The sequence below is a fragment of the Pinus tabuliformis genome, chromosome 1_1 (genome assembly GCF_031772625.1).
Source record: "Pinus tabuliformis cultivar Carrire ecotype Pingquan chromosome 1_1, CPIR1, whole genome shotgun sequence".
NCBI classification, from domain to species: Eukaryota; Viridiplantae; Streptophyta; class Pinopsida; order Pinales; family Pinaceae; genus Pinus; species Pinus tabuliformis.
The window spans coordinates 643,170,929-643,190,385 of record NC_142297.1 but is presented as its reverse complement, the minus strand read 5'-3'; the positions used below and the strand labels follow the sequence as shown (position 1 = coordinate 643,190,385).

The following is a 19,457-nucleotide window of genomic DNA, read 5'->3' as shown; positions in this document are numbered from 1 at the left end:
CAATATCTTTGTTTTGTTTTTAATAAAGTTGCCATTTATTTATGCCCTCGGAGTCTCGGACTACTTCAGTAACAACATACTCGGTTCCATGTAAACGAGTATGTTTGGGGGCGCGAAATTTTAATGGCAGTCAGGCTGGCCTGTACAAGCTTTCGATGATTGAGAATGCCATTGACGTAATGCATCTAAACTGTTCCAACAGCTGCTTGTTTGACAACATTGTCATGTTCGAGATCTTCAAAATAAGATATCAATTCTGTGCCCTTTTTTTTACTGACGTCAATTATGTAATTAATATATATAGTTAGATGGCATTGCTACCCTTGAAAGCTTTTCTTAACCCTTGGTGTTTGAAAAAAGAAAAAATTAGATATTTTTATTTCACTTAATTTTTTTTAACCACATGGTGAATCCGTAACTGTCAGGCCTAATCTATAGCAAACTTAGGATCAATCATTGTAGCTGCCTTTATAACACCGGAATTACATCCAACCAACTGCAAGTCAGATATACTAAGTAAGATCTTATGATTTTAGCAAAAGCAGACTCACGTGCTGCCAAGACAGGATTGGGCAATCTGCCCCTTTAGCATCCACTACAGCAGGTCAGTGTACTCAATGAGATTTGAACTTTGGTCTTAATATATATAGTTAGATCGCATTGCTACCACACTTTGGCGTTGAAAAAGATAAAAATTAGATATTCTTTCTTTGACTTCATTTTTGGAAAGCAAGCTCAAACAAACAAGATTAGGAGCATTAGCATTCCTACAATATAAGGATGCATTGATAGCAGAGGATTAGGACGAAAATTGAGGTGATCAATTTGATCATGGGGTCAATAATTTAGTTCACATTGCAATAGGAGAAGGATTGATGAATTATTCAATCAGCTGAATTGGAAAATTGCACTCTACTTAAGGTTCTCATTGATTGGATTGAGGGAAAAAAAATTATATCAACTGTAGAGAGCTTCAACTGAGGAAAATTACACTCTACTGAAGTTCCCCATTGATTAGATTGAGGAAAAAAAAATTGTATCAACTGCAGAGAGCTTCCACTGCTAAACTCTTGGATGTACCGGGGCATGGGTCTTCTCCAAATTTCTCTACTGAAAGCATTATATAGCAAAATTTCTGTCCAACGCATTCCTGAAACAACCCAGCATCACAAATTCATCAAAAATCACAAGTGAGCTGTGTGGACCTCCAAAGCCATGACAAGAGCACGGGTGCCTGTTAGAGCCCCGACCTTCACCAGATCAAAATGAAAGAGGCATCAACTTGAATTTGATAAAATAGAAAATAAATTTTGTAAGCATATTTATTATGAGCACAAACTTTAAACCCTAACGAGTAATGTTCTATAATAAGCAAATGAAGTTAGAAGTTACCTTTTCTACTACAGATGAAGACTGAATTCCATGACAACTACCCTTTTGGAAAGCTCCACATGATCCTTGAGGAGAGCCAAAGCTTGCAAACTTTATAGATGAAATTTGACGTCCCTCTGGACACTGAAGATGAAGACTTGGTTTGCCCGTATTTTCTAGCTCTACACTCTCCGTGCCTGTTTTCTGCCAATGCTTAACAGGCGAAGGATGTTCCTCCGAAATGATCCCGCAAACACTAGTTACTTTTCTTGTAACAAATCTGATTTTAGTAGGATCGCCGCCCTTATCATCAAATATCACAAGTAAATTGTCTGTGGGCTTTAACCAAGACCTTGGCACATGATACCTGTAAGTGTTTTATTGTTAGAATCAGATTGGTAGTCCCAAATTAGCAACAGTAAGCACATAATAAAACAAAAGAAAAACATAACTTGCTGTAATGAAAGTGATTCAAAATTCCAACAGGGGTATATCCAAATATAGAGGTTTAAATGACATTTCATTACCTTTTCAGTCAACATCTCACAGATCGCGTCAAGTTTCTAAGTGAGTTTATATATATATCTATATATATATATATATATATATATATATATATAGTTTTCTTTATTTACAATACATGAGACCGTTGGTGGAAAAAATGGAAAAACATATTGTTAATTGAGATATCAATAAAACAAAACATTGAGAAGCTGAAGTTGATCAAAATTACTTACCATCTCTGCGTAGGCTTTCCACAATCTGTACTGCATTTGTTCGGAAGGAATTTTCCTCTATAGTTACATTCACTTGGGCAGCCAGCAAAAGGGGAGCTAGCTAAAGGCCAGTATCTTCCAATCATCCGACCATTTATCCAAGCTTGACCTTTTCCCATACTTAACATATCCAATGCTACAGGATCATTTCCAGGGGGGGCATTTATTCTTGCCTGCAAAGATAAGTAATTGAATCAGAACGGAATGCACACTAAAATCATGGTAATGCCTTAGCCTCATTTATGAATTCATTCCATCGTACGGTGTACTTCTCTTTCTTCAATGCTATGGTACAAGAAAGAGCTTACAAAGGCAGTTCACACATGGAAACAATTTTATTATAAAGTTGCAATATGGTATTTCAATTGATCATGTGACACGGCCCAGAAAGAAAAACATTGTCTATTTAAAATATTGAAATGAACTCCCACTAGATGGCTGCTTTTCGTGCAATCTGTTTTCAATATTGAAATGAACTCCCACTAGATGGCTGTTTTTCATGCAATATGTTTTCAATGAAAATAGTGTTTACTGCATTAAATAAATCCTACATGAATTAAGGAACAGTAGCAACAGATGAAAAGATAGAAATGTTGACCATGTTTCAAAGAACAAACAATCTTATGAGACAGTTTACCAATAATCAAAGTATATATTATCCACAACGGAGTCAAAGTGAAGCAAAGCTTTTAACTGGAAAAATAATGCCATAATATAACAGTGAGCAAAAGACTAATGGAGACTTAAACTATCCTAAAGCATGACCTAGGGCCTGGCATGAAACTACAACACTAGCATCAGGTATATTATCAGTTAGTTTCAACATACAAAGCCAAATTTCACTCTCACTACTTGGAAGATCACTTACCATAATCCCAGCATTCAATAATTTTAGAAATATCTGTTATTAATGCAGCAGAAGCAACGGTTTAAAAACAAGGATCACTGTATTTCCCAATGAAAAATATTTTTCTGTCGTTTTTCTCTGATAAAATTCCTACTCTAATGCATTTTAATTTAAAATTAATGACAGAGAAACTATTACAGAAATGGTCAGCACTCAGGTTAGGCTGGCTCACCCTGAGAGTGCCTGCTCACAGGCAACTTCTATCATTCACCAAATCAATGTACATAAATAAGATTGGAAATCTATTGAGGAATTGAACAGATTCCTTAAGAATAGGATCCAATCTAACAGATCACAACAAATCTATAATAATGGAATAATCTGGAGAACTCTACATTTCCCCATTATTCCAAGTTCCCCTCTTAATGGAGAAATGGATCAAAGCATAATATGAATAACATACGCCTGCTGGTCTCAGTGTCAGCTAGGCTTACAACGATATATAAAAAAACTTGATAACTGAGCTTTCATTTTTGCCTTCTTGTTAAAGGGTCCATGTTTGTTCATTCGCTGGTGAACTTTCATTTTCACCTTTCTGGCCATAAGATAGTGGTGGAGCTTCTCCTCTCTTTTACTTTTTTTGCGCCAAAGATGGAACACTTGAGCTCTTAATCTCCTCTTTCTTGATCTTGATTGTAGGGTGACATTCTTTGTATTCAAAATTGCTGCAGGTTCTTGGGACTTATACTTGTCCTTAATAACTGCAATTGCTTCTTCTTGGTTGCCAATATCTTAACACTTAAAAACAATGTTAGATTCATAAAGAGAACCACACTGATTCTTGTCATCCTGCTCATTCATGGATTCTTCAGTTTCAAGATTCTTCACCATGCCAGTTGCTGCTTTCAAACCTACATCAATATGTTCAAAAGATTTCTCAAGCCATCCTTCAATTAGCTTTATCTCTGCATCATAATCAAGCTTGACATCTTCAAACTTGTTTCTTCCTTTAACTGCGACTACAATTTCTTCTTCATGTTCTTCCACTTGATCATCAAAAGCAAACAACAATTTATCAATCATTTTCTTTTCGGAGATAACTTGCAATTCATTTTCATAAAATAGATATCCATTATAAAATGTAATTGCAAATTCATCCGTTGCAGCTGAGTCATCCACAACTTTTTCCTCTGCAATCTCATTTGTTTTCTAAATGCATTTCATTTCGGGCTGATTCAAATCAATATTTAGCGTTTCATATTCCACCTCAGCCCCATGATACTTTCTCCTAAACTGTTTAAATTCTCTTCGGAATTGTTTGATTTTCCTTTTCCGACCCATGACTGCAACGCATGCTCCTCCTATTTTCTACAATGTTTTTCACGCCAGCCAGCAAATGACGGCAAATTCACTTAGGAACTCCCTTCACCAATACACCAGATCAATAGCTGAAACAATCATCAAGCTGGACTTGACATACTCACCACTAGTTGGCTCCTCTGCAATGTCAAAACTCGATCACTGGAATCAAAACTCTGTTTAGCAACAAAAACAATAGCTCCACTCAATCAATGTGGCACACCACGATTCTTTGCCCACTGCAGGCACTTCTGTCAACAGGTCAACTTCTGCCACACCAGGTTAAGACTACCGCCAGAGACCACCCACGCAGTTTTGAAATCAAGCCTCCAGCAAATTCCAAATAGAAAACAAGCCTCCTGCAGCAAAAAATCAGCAGCAAAAGTTTCTCCTCAGCCTCGTCTGCACCAGGCCTCCACGCTCTCACTCACTCGATCCATGCTCACCGCACAGTGAGTTCTCCTTCGCTCATGAATTGCGCTCTAAACTAGCAGATCGGATCCCAGCAGCTCACCAGCGCTCGACTTTCTCCCAATCTTTTGGTGTGAGCTCAAATCCATGCAACGGCAATTGAGATCGGCCACAATGCTTGTTGTGGTGACAGGCCGAAAATCTGCTTGACTAAATACACACAGCAGCAGATCCACTATCCCACTTCTCGTTGACCAGCTACACGCAACAGCCACTTCTTGTCTTAATCTTACTCACCACAGACTCCACAGCTGCTTCGCAATCTCACGAAAATCACAAACTTATAACGCCCTATATGTCGTGACGAATCTCAGTGCCTCAACCTTCTCGTCGTTGTGCAATGACAGATCTCACACCTCTTCCTAGCTACGAACAGACCTATCTCGACACTATAAACACACTAATTTCCAAAGATTACGCTGGGCTTGTTCCACAGCAACAAAATCGTTGTTCTCACATGCAGTATAATCTCAGAGCAGTGCAATGCCAACACATCTGCACTACGAGAATTGTTCTCGACCGCAGAATCCCTGACCGCTCCACAAATCAAACTTAACCACTTGCCGCCTGTGAAGGTTCAGAACCTGTCACTGCATATGCACCATGACTTCGCTCTCGGTACACTGCTAATTACCATCTAGTTTCGGTCGACTCAACACGTCGATGAACGCCAATCAAATCAATAAAGAATGTCGTAGAGTAGCTTCCTTTGTGCTTCAAACGCACAACAATAATCGACTCTCACAAAAATCTGAGTCACAAATTCAGCGGTAAAGACTTGCACCGCACCACGATCACCACTAGTAGTCCAGAGATCCAGTCGGCTCCACATAGGCAACGATCACACAAGTAGCTCCACACAGTCGCAGCACTTTTAACGAGCCCAATAAACGCCTTGGCTCTGATGACAGAGTTGAACTGGCAGTCTCGCATTTCACCAAGCTGTTATGTACGCTGATAATGTTAGAAATCTGCAGTTTCTAAATCTTAATGTGACCCGATTAAAGCATTAAAGCGTTAAAAGCGTTAAAAGCATTAAAGCATTAAAGCATTAAAGCGTTGAATTGGTATATGATGGACGTACCAGATTTAGTGTTAAATAATATAAAAAGGATTGGGTCCTCTCTCCCCCTGCCAAGAGTCGCATTCTTCTCCATCAAGAAGCGCATAAAGAAACAGGGCTAGAAAGAGAAACCGAATTCTGAGAAGAAGAGTAGGAGTCAGCAGAAAGTAGATGGCAGCCATTACATCTTCCGTTGTTAATCAAGGTATGTCATCTTAAACAATAGATCATATTAATTTTGTTTGTGAAATATTCGGTATTGATGATCTTTGGGCTGTTAATTTGAATTGTTCATAATTAATCAAGAAAGATTTACATTTGGTATCAGAGCCACCAATCAATAACTGAATATTTCCTATGATTGCAATTGATCTGTTCTGTGCTTTACTCATGATGTTAATCAAATCCTTCGCATGCCCACAATTTTCTGATCAAGTGATTTGCTTTCTTCGTGTATCTGCTTTAATTGATCCACCATCCACTGCTTTATTACTGAGTAAAATATTTCTGTCATTTCGTGATAAAATATAATAACGAATATGATACCGGCGATTGCCCATATCCGATTCGTTGGTGAAATGTAGAGCTCAGGAATTTTTCCGGTGGAATTTTGATTCATAATTCGATTCATAATTCTCCACGTATTCGCAACCTATTGCGATCAATTTAGTTTGGATATGCGGGCATGAATATTATCTCGAAAGTCTCTTTTAATAGAGGGATGAATCACTTTGTGCTTGTAGTATACCGGAATGCCGCCACTACGGTTGTGCTTGCTCCTTTCGCCTTCCTCATTGAAAGGAAAGTGCGAGCGAAACTCACTTTTCCCATATTCTGCCAGATTTTTGCATTGGGTTTGTTGGGGCCTATAATCGACCAGAATTTTTACTTCGTGGGATTGAAATTGTTTTGCATAAAGTATGTGTTATAAATCATTTATGCACATGAGATTTATGATTTTGTTAATCACCAAAGTGGTCAAAATCAGAATAATCATTTAGTGCATAAGTGACATAATGATTATTGATAGAAATTGCCAGTTATAATAATACCAATTAACACTGGCGTCACTAATGATAGAACCTGAGAGCTTACCCAAAGGAAAGTCTTGTTCTATAACTAGTTGACATGATGAGGTTTAATAGATATTTTGATTAAATAAATATTGATCATCCAAAGATGTCAGTTCTATTTAATTGAATATATTTATTACCTACTTATGTTTTGGTATTTAATTATGTTAAGTATAAGATAGTATCTACCCAAAGGAGTGCTATATTATACTATTATGTCTACATCTGAATCGCGTTAGTTATGAGCTTACAGTTATTTCATTTTTTTTTTTAATTTGCAGGAGTTCCCATGAATACACATGCTTCATCTGTTACATTGTTCACTGGTGTTAATTTTTCTGAATGGAGAGAACAAGTCAATTTCCATTTAGGTGTTCAGGATCTTGACTTGGCACTCCTTGAGGATAAACCTGCTGCTCTTACAAAAGATAGTACTGAGGCAGAAAAATCACACCATAAAGCATGGGAACGCAGTAACAGATTGAGCCTTATGTTTATTAAGATGACTGTTGCTAACAACATCAAGTCAACAATTCCACAAACAGAAAGTGCTAAGGAATATATGCAGTCTGTGGAAGAGCGTTTTCGTTCAGCTGATAAGTCACTCGCTGGTACTCTTATGGCAGAACTCACGACCATGAAGTTTGATGGGTTGCGAACTATGCAAGAGCACATTATAGAGATGACTAATCTTGCAGCAAGGTTAAACTCCCTGGGACTTACAGTAGAGAATTCTTTTCTTGTCCAGTTCATCCTGAACTCGCTACCTTCTGAATATGGACCTTTTCAGATTAACTATAACACTATAAAGGATAAGTGGAATGTTAATGAATTGGCCAGTAGACTTGTTCAGGAAGAAGGACGTTTGAAAAATCAAGTGAATCACTCAGTAAGTTTTGTGAGTAATAAAGCTGGTAAAGAAAAGAAAGGAAAATCAAGTCATTTCAAGAAGAAAAAGGCACCTGCTAAGAATGGGCAGGATAAGGAAAAGAAGGAACTAAAGGATGTTCAATGTCATTTCTGTAAAAAGAAAGGACATTATCAAAGTGACTGTCCGAAAAGGAAAGCTTGGTTCGAAAAGAAAGGTAATTATCTATCTTTCGTATGTTTTGAATCAAATTTAGTTGAAGTTCCCATTAATACATGGTGGCTTGATACTGGTGCTACAACTCATGTTTCCAATAATATGCAGGGATTTCTTATGATCCGAACCATAAATCCAAATGAAGATCGTTTTCTCTTTATGGGAAACGGAATGAAATCTTCAATTGAAGGCATTGGGACTTATCGTCTAATTCTAGAAAGTGGATATGTATTAGACTTATACAGTACCCTTTATGTACCTTCATTATCTAGAAACCTTATTTCCGTAAGTAAGTTGGATAATTCTGGTTTTAGATGTATGATTGGATCTGGCTGTTTTGATTTATATAAGAATACTGATAATGTTGGTTCTGGTATTCTAATTGGTGGTTTATATAAATTGAAACTGAATGACACTTATGCGAATTCCTTGTTGAATGTAGTAAATAATGTTGGATGTAAACGTAGCATGGTGAATGAAAATTCTGCTTTCTTGTGGCATAAAAGACTAGGTCATATATCCAAAGAAAGAACGATGAGATTAGTAAGTAATGAAATTTTGTCAAATTTGGACTTTAGTGATCTAGAATTATGTGTGGATTGTATTAAAGGTAAACAAACCAAACATAATAAGAAAGGAGCCACTAGAAGCAGCCAGCTTCTTGAAATAATACACACTGATATTTGCGGACCTATGGACACTCCAGCGTTTAATGGAGAAAAGTATTTCATCACTTTTATTGACGATTTTTCCCGTTATGGTTATGTCTATTTGCTTCATGAAAAATCTCAATCTGTGAATGTCCTTGAGACGTTTGTAAAGGAAGTTGAGAGGCAATTAGATAAAAAGGTGAAAATCATAAGGTCTGATAGAGGTGGTGAATATTATGGTAAATATAATGAGTCAGGTCAGTGTCCAGGTCCATTTGCAAAATTCCTCGAAAGTCATGGCATATGTGCGCAATACACAATTCCAGGTACACCACAGCAAAATGGTGTAGCAGAAAGGCGCAATAGGACGTTAATAGATATGATTAGGAGTATGATGTTAGATTCTACACTACCTAAGAATTTGTGGTCGTATGCTCTCAAAACCGCTAATTATTTGTTGAATAGGGTTCCTAGTAAAGCTGTTCAAAAGACTCCTTTTGAGTTATGGACTAACAGGAAACCTAGCTTAAGACACCTGCATGTTTGGGGTTGTCCAGCGGAAGCGAGAATTTATAATCCACATGAAAAGAAATTAGATTCTCGAACGATCAGTGGGTATTTTTTAGGTTACCCTGAGAAATCTAAAGGGTACGTGTTTTACTGTCCTAATCATAGTCCAAGAATTGTAGAAACTGGTAATGCAAGATTCATTGAGAATGGTGAAGTCAGTGGGAGTACTCGAAGAGAAATAGTAGAAATAAAGGAAACAAGGGTAAATGTTACATTGCCTAGAATAGTTCCTCCATCTACTATTACTCCAAATGTTGTTCCAGCTGTTGTAGAACAGCATGATGATAATGAACAACATATAAATGAAGAAGTACTTCCTGAAGGAAATGACTTACATAATGCTGATATGCATGAACCACAACAAGTAGCATTAAGAAGACCTCAAAGAAATCGTAGGTCAGCTATTTCTGATGATTATGTGGTTTATATGCAAGAATCAGATTATGATATTGGAATCAATAAGGATCCAGTTTCGTTTTCACATGCTGTAGAAAGTAAAGAGTCAAAGGAATGGATTAATGCCATGAAAGAAGAACTGAAATCCATGCAACAGAATGAAGTTTGGGATCTCGTTGAGTTACCACATGGCTGTAAAAGAGTCGGATGCAAATGGGTTTTTAAAACCAAACATGACTCTAGTGGTAATATCGAACGGTATAAAGCTAGACTTGTTGCTAAGGGTTACACTCAGAAAGATGGTGTTGATTACAAGGAGACATTTTCTCCTGTTTCGAAAAAGGACTCACTAAGAATGATAATGGCATTAGTAGCTCATTATGATTTGGAGTTGCATCAAATGGATGTGAAAACAACCTTTCTGAATGGAGATCTTGATGAGGATGTTTATATGGATCAACCTGAGGGTTTTTCTGTAGAAGGTAAAGAACAATTGGTGTGTAAACTTAAGAAGTCAATATATGGGCTTAAACAAGCATCCCGGCAATGGTATATTAAGTTCAATACCATTATTACATCCTTTGGTTTTAAGGAAAATACGGTTGATCACTGTATATACCAAAAGATCAGTGGGAGCAAGTTTATTTATCTGGTCCTTTATGTTGATGACATCTTGCTTGCTGCAAATAATTTAAGTATATTGCATGAGACTAAGGAATTTCTCTCAACGAACTTTGAAATGAAAGATATGGGAGAGGCATCCTATGTGATTGGAATAGAAATATTCCGTGATCGATCACAAGGAATATTGGGATTGTCTCAGAAAGGATATGTCGAAAGGATTCTAGAGAGATTTGGAATGAGTAAGTGTTCACCTGGAACAGTTCCTGTACAGAAAGGTGATAAATTCAATCTCATGCAATGTCCTAAGAATGATGTTGAACGAAAGGAAATGGAATCAATTCCATATGCATCTGTTGTTGGTAGCCTGATGTATGCTCAAACCTGTACTAGACCGGATATCAGCTTTGCGGTCGGTATGTTAGGGAGGTATCAAAGTAATCCAGGAAGGGAACATTGGCAAGCTGCAAAGAAAGTTTTGAGGTACTTACAAGGCACGAAAGATTACATGCTCATGTATAGAAGATCCAATGAATCGGAGGTGATCGGATATAGTGATTCAGATTTTGCTGGATGCATCGATACTAGAAAATCGACTTTTGGTTACCTGTTTATGTTTGCTCAAGGTGCCATATCATGGAAAAGCGCGAAACAGACTATCGTTGCTTCATCCACTATGGAGGCAGAATTCGTGGCATGTTTTGAAGCCACAATTCATGCATTATGGTTGCGGAACTTTATTTCAGGACTTGCGGTTGTCGACACCATTAGAAAGCCGCTGAAAATTTATTGTGATAACTCTGCAGCAGTATTTTTCTCAAAGAACGACAAGTACTCTAAAGGTGCCAAACACATAGATCTGAAGTATCTTGTTGTGAAAGATGAGGTTCAGAAACAAAGAGTGTCAATCATGCACATCAGGACAGAACTTATGATTGCAGACCCTTTGACGAAAGGGTTACAACCAAGACAATTTAAGGAACATGTTCAAAGAATGGGTCTTGGTTGTATTGATAATAATTGATGTGTGACATTCTGAGCTCTTTCATGTGTTTCTGATATACAATTATGTGTCTCTTGTTTTAATATAGTAGTACGTATTTTATGTAATTTTAAACAAGAAAGAGTCTTATAAAGATATTATGTTTAATCATTATGATATAAGACATTATGTGGACCATTATGCTGTTTTATATAAATTATGAGTATGAATTGATGGTTTGCTGGTATTGTAGTATATGGAAGGAAATGCATTGAATTAATAGTGCACAACCGCCATAACTCTCAGCAATTTATCATAGTATGATGTTCAACACTTAATATTATGAATAGTCGGGTCAAGTGGGAGAATGTTAGAAATCTGCAGTTTCTAAATCTTAATGTGACCCGATTAAAGCATTAAAGCGTTAAAAGCGTTAAAAGCATTAAAGCATTAAAGCATTAAAGCGTTGAATTGGTATATGATGGACGTACCAGATTTAGTGTTAAATAATATAAAAAGGATTGGGTCCTCTCTCCCCCTGCCAAGAGTCGCATTCTTCTCCATCAAGAAGTGCATAAAGAAACAGGGCTAGAAAGAGAAACCGAATTCTGAGAAGAAGAGTAGGAGTCAGCAGAAAGTAGATGGCAACCATTACATCTTCTGTTGTTAATCAAGGTATGTCATCTTAAACAATAGATCATATTAAGTTTTGTTTGTGAAATATTCGGTATTGATGATCTTTGGGCTGTTAATTTGAATTGTTCATAATTAATCAAGAAAGATTTACAGATAACTTCTTCGTCGCTTGGAGTTAGTTACAAATAATCTCGCTTCAGATGACTAAAGGTATTGGTTCAATTCTCCTCAGAGTTCTGCCACACCTGATTCAATTCTCCTCAGAGGTCTACCGCACCAACAAACTTCACTGCTGCCGAAAAGAAGGCGGATCCTCCCTTATCGAATGGCCCTTGGCAGCGCGCACATTCCAAAGAGCTTCACTTCGATCCTATCTTGGAATGAGGAGGATTACATGCTAACTTTCCAAAGCTCTGTCACATCGAACTCCTCAGTCAAACAGGTCCATACACCGCAGACATAGTCAGCACATGCCATCTCCAATGTGGACACAGAGGTAGACACCCTACAGCATGCACCAAACATGGCGTCAGGCCACACTGTTACCCTTAACTCTGATTGGAAGCGGCTCCTACCCTTCACAGTGGATGCGTTCACTTCTCCACAGACAACTCCTCAACGACTTCTTTTTATCTTGAGCCTCAATACCGCACAATGTAGATCCTGTCTCTACTGTAACAGTTCTCAACTCTCCAGATGCAACACGGTTCCGCTAAGCAGGCACGGTAAACACAAAGAAGGATGACAGTCTCACATGCTTAGTTACAGTCCACACGATCTCGACTTCGTTGGACACTACACAGACCACGATCTTCACACAGCGATCGACTTTCCTGTTGATAAATCAGCTCTCCACACACTGCAGAACAACAATCAACCAAGCCTATGCACCACTCCCAACAACACTTAAACACTCAATAGATTAGACCACAACCCAATCTCAACTCCTGTGCTCTGATACCAATTTAAAATTAACGATGGAGAAACTATTACATAAATGGTAAGCTCTCAGGTGAGGCTGGCTCAACCTGAGAGTGCCTGCTCACAAACAACTTCTATCATTCACCAAATTATTCATACATAAATAAGATTGGAAATCTGTTAAGGAATTGAACAGATTCGGATCCAATCTAACTGATCAAAATAGATCACAACAAATGGAATAATCTGGAGAATTCTACATTTCTTTATTATTCCAAGTTTTTATGCATAACCAAGGTTGAAGTCCTGCCTATATGATGCAGAGCACAATTTGCATTACCTTCATTGATTGTTTGAGAAATATATACAACCTCTAATATAAGGTAGAGCTTCTGTAAAGCATTTTATTTCGTGTATATATGTTTTATCATTTATGTATGTCAATATAACTTGAAATACAACTATCATGGACTTGATACAAGATCTTACACATCGCATGCAATGTCAGGGTTCACAACCCAATCTCAACTCCTGTGCTCTGATACCAATTTAAAATTAATGATGGAGAAACTATTACATAAATGGTAAGTTCTCAGGTGAGGCTGGCTCAACCTGAGAGTGCCTGCTCACAAGCAATTTCTATCATTCACCAAATTATTCATACATAAATAAGATTGGAAATCTGTTAAGGAATTGAACAGATTCCTTAAGAATAGGATCCAATCTAACTGATCACAATAGATCACAACAAATCTCTAATAATGGAATAATCTGGAGAATTCTACATTTCTCCATTATTCCAAGTTTTTATGCATAACCAAGATCGAAGTCCTGCCTATATGATGCAGAGCACAATTTGCATTACCTTCATCAATTGTTTGAGAAATATATACAACCTCTAATATAATGTAGAGATTCTGTAAAATATTTTGTTTCGTGTATATATGTTTTATCATTTATGTATGTCAATATAACTTGAAATTCAACTATCATGGACTTGATACAAGATCTTACACATCGCATGCAATGTCAGGGTTCACAACCCCCTACGCTACAAATTGTCATCTTCAATTTCGAAGTCTTGAAGATGCTTTCCTTGTATTTTCCTATGCCTCGATATAATAAATCCTACTTTTGACCTTTCTTGATCCTGCTTCAACATCTAAAACTATAATTTCTTTTCCTATTCAGGATATCGACTTCACTTGAAATTCCTAAAAATATCCTACCCCACCAAAATTGTTTAAAGGACATTCTGTTGGATAAAAGTGACAGCAAGAGCACTAACTCATAGTTCAAACTTTCCCCGATTGATCTACACTGATCCTTTACCTCACCCTAGGATAGCTTGTGTTAGAGCTTAAGATCGGACAAAGGCATTAGAGCTACAATGAACTTCTAGAGTGTTTTCAAACATTAAGATGTGTCTTTTGTGCATATTCCAACTTTCTTACTCTTGTGTTGTGATGGGCTCTAGGATTGCTATCAGGTATCCATGACTATATGGTAATGCAGTTAATTCCTATGCCACTAATCTACTTGTGTGTTGGATGGGTTACAAATATTTGGCACTGAACTTTGCAAGACGATTTCCACTGGGAGGTTTCAGCTGGATATGCAACTGTCGCTAATGGTGGGGATCCACCGGTTGTGCAGACAACGCATGACTTAGTCATCACCTTCCTCTTACTTTTTGAGTAGGCATACACTCATACTAGCCATCCTTGTCTTTTTCTCGTTTGTGCTCGAGTAAGGCTAGAACATTTAAGTATCTATGATCAATTTTCAATGCTTATCTCTTTTATTCACCATTGTATGAGATTCCATGCCCATCTGATTTCTGGCTGCAAAAACATCAGATTTATGTTCCTGTTACCTTAAGTTATGGAGCAGCTAAGGAATGTTTCATTACGATTAAAGCTACATTATTCAGTTTAGACAATTGTTCGGGATTTTCTAGTATCATTGATTTACAGTGTAATATACCTAATAAGATAATACTACATATATAAATATTAAATAACATCAATAATAAATAAGATATTGATTGCACCGAAAGGTGCTCTCCAACCCAGTGTGGAAGAGTTGTAATGTCATGTCCTGTCCTGTTCTATTATGTAAACATTTTGACTTGGTCAAACTATATAAAAACAAAAATAAAAATAAAAAAAATAATAACTAAAATAAAATTGAGGTAAAATAGTTAATTTACCATTGGCAGTTTTTGGGCTCCTGATTTTGACAACCAATGGTTTTGCTAATGGTATTCTTATGTAAGAGGAAATATATATATATATATATATATATGAAACCAGCCTAGATCCATCTTAACTCTGGCTCTACCAAGCACCGAGAAGGATCAAATCTTTTGAGGTGTAGACCTCTTTTAGAGTGAATGGAGATTTGATCCTTCTCGGCACTTGGTAGATCTGGAGTTAAGATAGATCTAAGCTGGTTAAATATAATTATATGTCAACTATATACAAAAGATATAAACATAAAATGTGACATGTTATTGTAAAACATAACATTATCAACTATTATACATTTATTATAAATATATCTTGTACAATTTGTGTAAGTACGATATAAACATAAATTGTGATATGTTATTGTAAAACATAACATTATCAACTATTATACATTTATTATAAATATATCTTGTACAATTTTTGCAAGTACAGTTATTACGATGTCAATTGGGTCTAACCTGGGTGATAAAGGATTATTATCCTCCCCACCCAAGATCAATTCCAACAAGTGATGTATTAGCCCTGGATCGCCATGTTGTTGTATATGCATTAAGCCCTACAGAATCTTTTGAATGAGGGGAAGTGCCTGTGTTTTTCCCTGGAATATGCATTTCATGAAAAAAAAGGTACAGTTATTATGCCAGGTTATAAAAATTGGTATCAGAGTCTTATTCTTTACAACTGTTTCCTTTGTGCAGGAGGAAGTCAACCTAGTCCTTCATCCCTCCAGGACACCAAAATTTTCCTGGCTGGTAGCTGATAAGTGCTTAAAATGGAAAGAAACGAGAAGAAAACAGCATTGAGATAACTATTAGTCTTTAGAGAACAATCAGTGTTTAAGTCTGTTAGGAGGAAACCCATCAAAAAAGTGTATTAAAACAATTAATGGAGAACCTAACTTGACAATGACATAAAGTTGAAAGAGAGTCCAGACTGAACTGTTACAATCAACAAAATAACAAAATAAATAGATAAGACGAGAGTGTGAATGCAGCCTCCTGTGCCCTATGGATTGCACAATCCAAGCTTGTCAAACACTCATACTCTGCAACCAAGCTGAAATATAAGAGAAGAAATGCACGAACCACAAAGATAATAAAGGCAGCAGGCAGCCAAGAATCAGAAGTCTGACGAGAGGAATTACTACAACCGTAAAATATCACTCCCTCCATATCATTGCAGGGTAAACTAAGCCCTCCATAAAAAAAAACATTAGCGTTTGAAAAATCAGTACAGGTGTGCTGTCATTTCGTTGAGTCAGCAAAATGTACATGCAGTTATATGCATCTCTCTGGGTTTGGGCTAAACAGCAAAACAGAAAGCAGCACTTGCCAGGCATGATCTGACTAGTCGGAGTCCAGCTATGGATTGTGCTTCCATGGTTACACCATATGCCAAAGGTATTGGGGCGTCTCCAAATTGACCTGTGTCCTCAGAAAGACCTAAAACACCTGACCAATCAGAACATGAGGATCCATTACACTGTATTCCAGAGAGGGCTGGCCAGGTGCTTCTATATACTGGATGGGAAAAACCATCTGCGTGGCTTCAATTGCAGTACTCCCGTGCTCTAGGGACAGTACTAGGGTAAAATCCATGCCCAGAAGGAAGAGGTGTTGCCACTATTAACCTTTGTGACCTCACAAAGTCGCAGCAATTATGAAGTATATTATTTTTTTAAGCTTAAGGTGAAAACATCACGAATGATATAAGCGACATATAGAAACTGTATCCTATATACAGTTGTGATTATGTATACTCCCATAACTAGGGAAGAGAATGCCGAAGGGAATCAGGATGGATGTATTACAGAAAGGGGCAAAGCTATGTTGCACCGGTTTTGGGTATGGGGAATGACAGGGATGGGAGTACATGTCCCTGGAATGGCTAGAGTATACCCCCAAATTTTTCAAGGGATGGCGGGTTGGGGACAGCTATATATATATATATATATATATATATTCAGAATCCACTATTAACATTTGTAGTTGTTTCAAGCTTGTAAGGATAACAAGCTATGCATTATAGTATTATGCACAACCCTTGCACTTGCCAATTATGAAAAATTCTGAGCAATTAAAAAAAGGGTTGAGTGACATTCCATTATTGGCCACCAGATATGAGCTTTAGCTTTAAGAAACTTAACTGTAACTACTTTCAATTTGTAATAAGGTCCATGAAGGATGTATCAGACAGAGAACTATCTTTATAACAGTATTTTTGTCCTCATATTTCTTGTTAATGATGACTATGTTAAACATAAACGGCATTCCCTTCTCAATAAGAAAACTTTTACAGATGTGTTGATTACCACTATAAAATACTTTGGTTTTGTAGAGAGATTAAATTCTTATTTCAGATTAAGAAGGGGATTGAATAGGAAATTATTTAAACATTTAGTACTCACTACTCAATACAAGTCACTACTATCTGATTGTTTTCACAATGCTTGAAGTTGGGGTGGTGAAAGCATTGAACTTGAATGACTCCTCAAAACTCAATATGTAAAAGCTGAGATGATATGGAAAATTAGAAAGAACAAGAGCAATAAACACAAGGGTGATTATTATTATTCTGCATAGATATGTCTTTCACTAATGTATTGAAGTATCACTGCGCAGCCAGAGGGGATTTGCTGACTGGATTAAATATTTCAAGATTGAAATTTTAGTGATAGGCTATTGATTAGGGTGATTGTAGTCATAGGCTATTTTGAACTTAAAGCTGTTTTGATAATCCTACTCGATTTATTATTACAATCCAATAAGTTATCAAGTACTGTAACATTGCAATTTCTAGCTACCAAAGATTGCACATGTCAAAGTGTCATAATTCTGAAATCCGATAATGTCCAAGCTAGGCATGCATTTGCATTCAGGAAAGAATCTTGCACTTATGTAGTCCCATATATGTGGTTCATACTTGGCATTTCACCCATAAGTCTAGCCATATAACACATTTGCTTAATCTTGCAAGGTCGGGAAATAAGGTCTTGCTAATTGCTTGGCAAACGAAACCCAACTCATTAATTAGATTATTGCATGGTATAATTGGTATTTAATTGAATTTTCCTATCATCCTATGTCTCATCCTGAGGAAAATGTCAAGGACCTTGACTCATGGATAAAAACACATTTATATAATAGATCAAAACTGAATATCAAAATGTCACTACTGATGAAACATTACTAACTGACAACAACACAGGTATATGATGAAGGTTTGAATATGCAAATTAAAAGGAAATGGGAGTATCCTAGAATCAAGATCATGAAGTTACAAGGATACATTATCCTTATCCTAATCACAAGAGCAGTTGCATTGATTAGCTAAGTCACCAGTCTCAATAAGTCTTTCAATACTGCCTAGAGTGGTAATTAAAGAAGCTTAATTTGTCGATTTGAGAATCAAATCAGCAAACACTGCCAAAAATATCCAACCAAGGATGGATCAATCCTTTTACAGTGTGACACTTTGTGTACACGTATGAAGGTCATGTTATCTTATTTCCTTGACCCAGGAAAATAGTAACACTATCATCAAAGACCCTTACCAGATGAGTATGCATCTTGGAAGAACAAGATACTTCAACATAAACACCCCTCTTTACTAATTCCGAGATCAAATATTTTTAACAAGAGATGACTTGTAATATACTTGTATAAATATATAAGTGTTATTACATGGCTATTCAATGTAATGTCTATTTACATTATCTCACGTGCTATAACAAAACAGCACCGCATCAATTACTAAACAGTTATTTGTTACAAAGGTACTGTTGACCTCTACTGGTCAACTACCCATGCAGTGCGTCCCGCTTTTCTTGACAGAAAGAAGCAGCACCTGATCAGCATGTCCGTGCCATCCTGCCATCATCAGCGCTTGATCATTTTTGTTGTAAACCCAGTCTGCATGTATAAGTTGTAAATAATCTTAGCAGACATGAAGTCATGTATGTAATTTGCCTAGGTGGACCTAACTTTCTGATGATAATCTACGTCCCGGAAGGTTTTTTGTCTCACCGATCCACGGATCGGCAGAGTTTTCCTTCAAACCTGACCCCAAAGCCGGGATTGATTTTGTCATTTGAACTTTAGGAGAATCCTAGTGTGTTGATCTGCTAGATTATCGTTGTGTCGCGGAGCTGGGTGTTTTGTGAGGGTCTGTATTAAATGGGTTTGTCCCTTAAGATGTAATTTTGTAAAAGTCATGATGTAATGTGTCCTGAGGGTCGAGAAATGTTTTAAATCCCCTCATGAGTCCTAAGTCCTAGGTCCTAGGTGATGTTTCCGAAGGTTTAGTTCAGTGATCCATTTTAAAATGAATTAAAAGATTAAAAAATGAATAAAAATAATAAAATAATGAAAAATAATAAAAAATTA

The 19,457-nt window shown here is 36.9% G+C and overlaps 1 protein-coding gene across 1 annotated transcript in view; it reads right to left on the bottom strand.

Annotated features, from left to right (window-relative positions):
* Positions 1-349: 349 nt before the first annotated feature.
* Positions 350-19,457, bottom strand: part of LOC149214987 (beta-galactosidase 3-like) — a 189,852-nt gene continuing 170,744 nt past the window's right edge. Inside the window, exons 14-16 of the mRNA XM_089389578.1 lie at positions 2,109-2,320; positions 1,393-1,738; positions 350-1,150 (exon numbers count right to left, since the gene is read on the bottom strand). Coding sequence (XP_089245704.1) covers positions 1,040-1,150; positions 1,393-1,738; positions 2,109-2,320 — 669 coding nt within the window. The 3' untranslated portion in view covers positions 350-1,039. The remainder of the gene's footprint in view (positions 1,151-1,392; positions 1,739-2,108; positions 2,321-19,457) is intronic.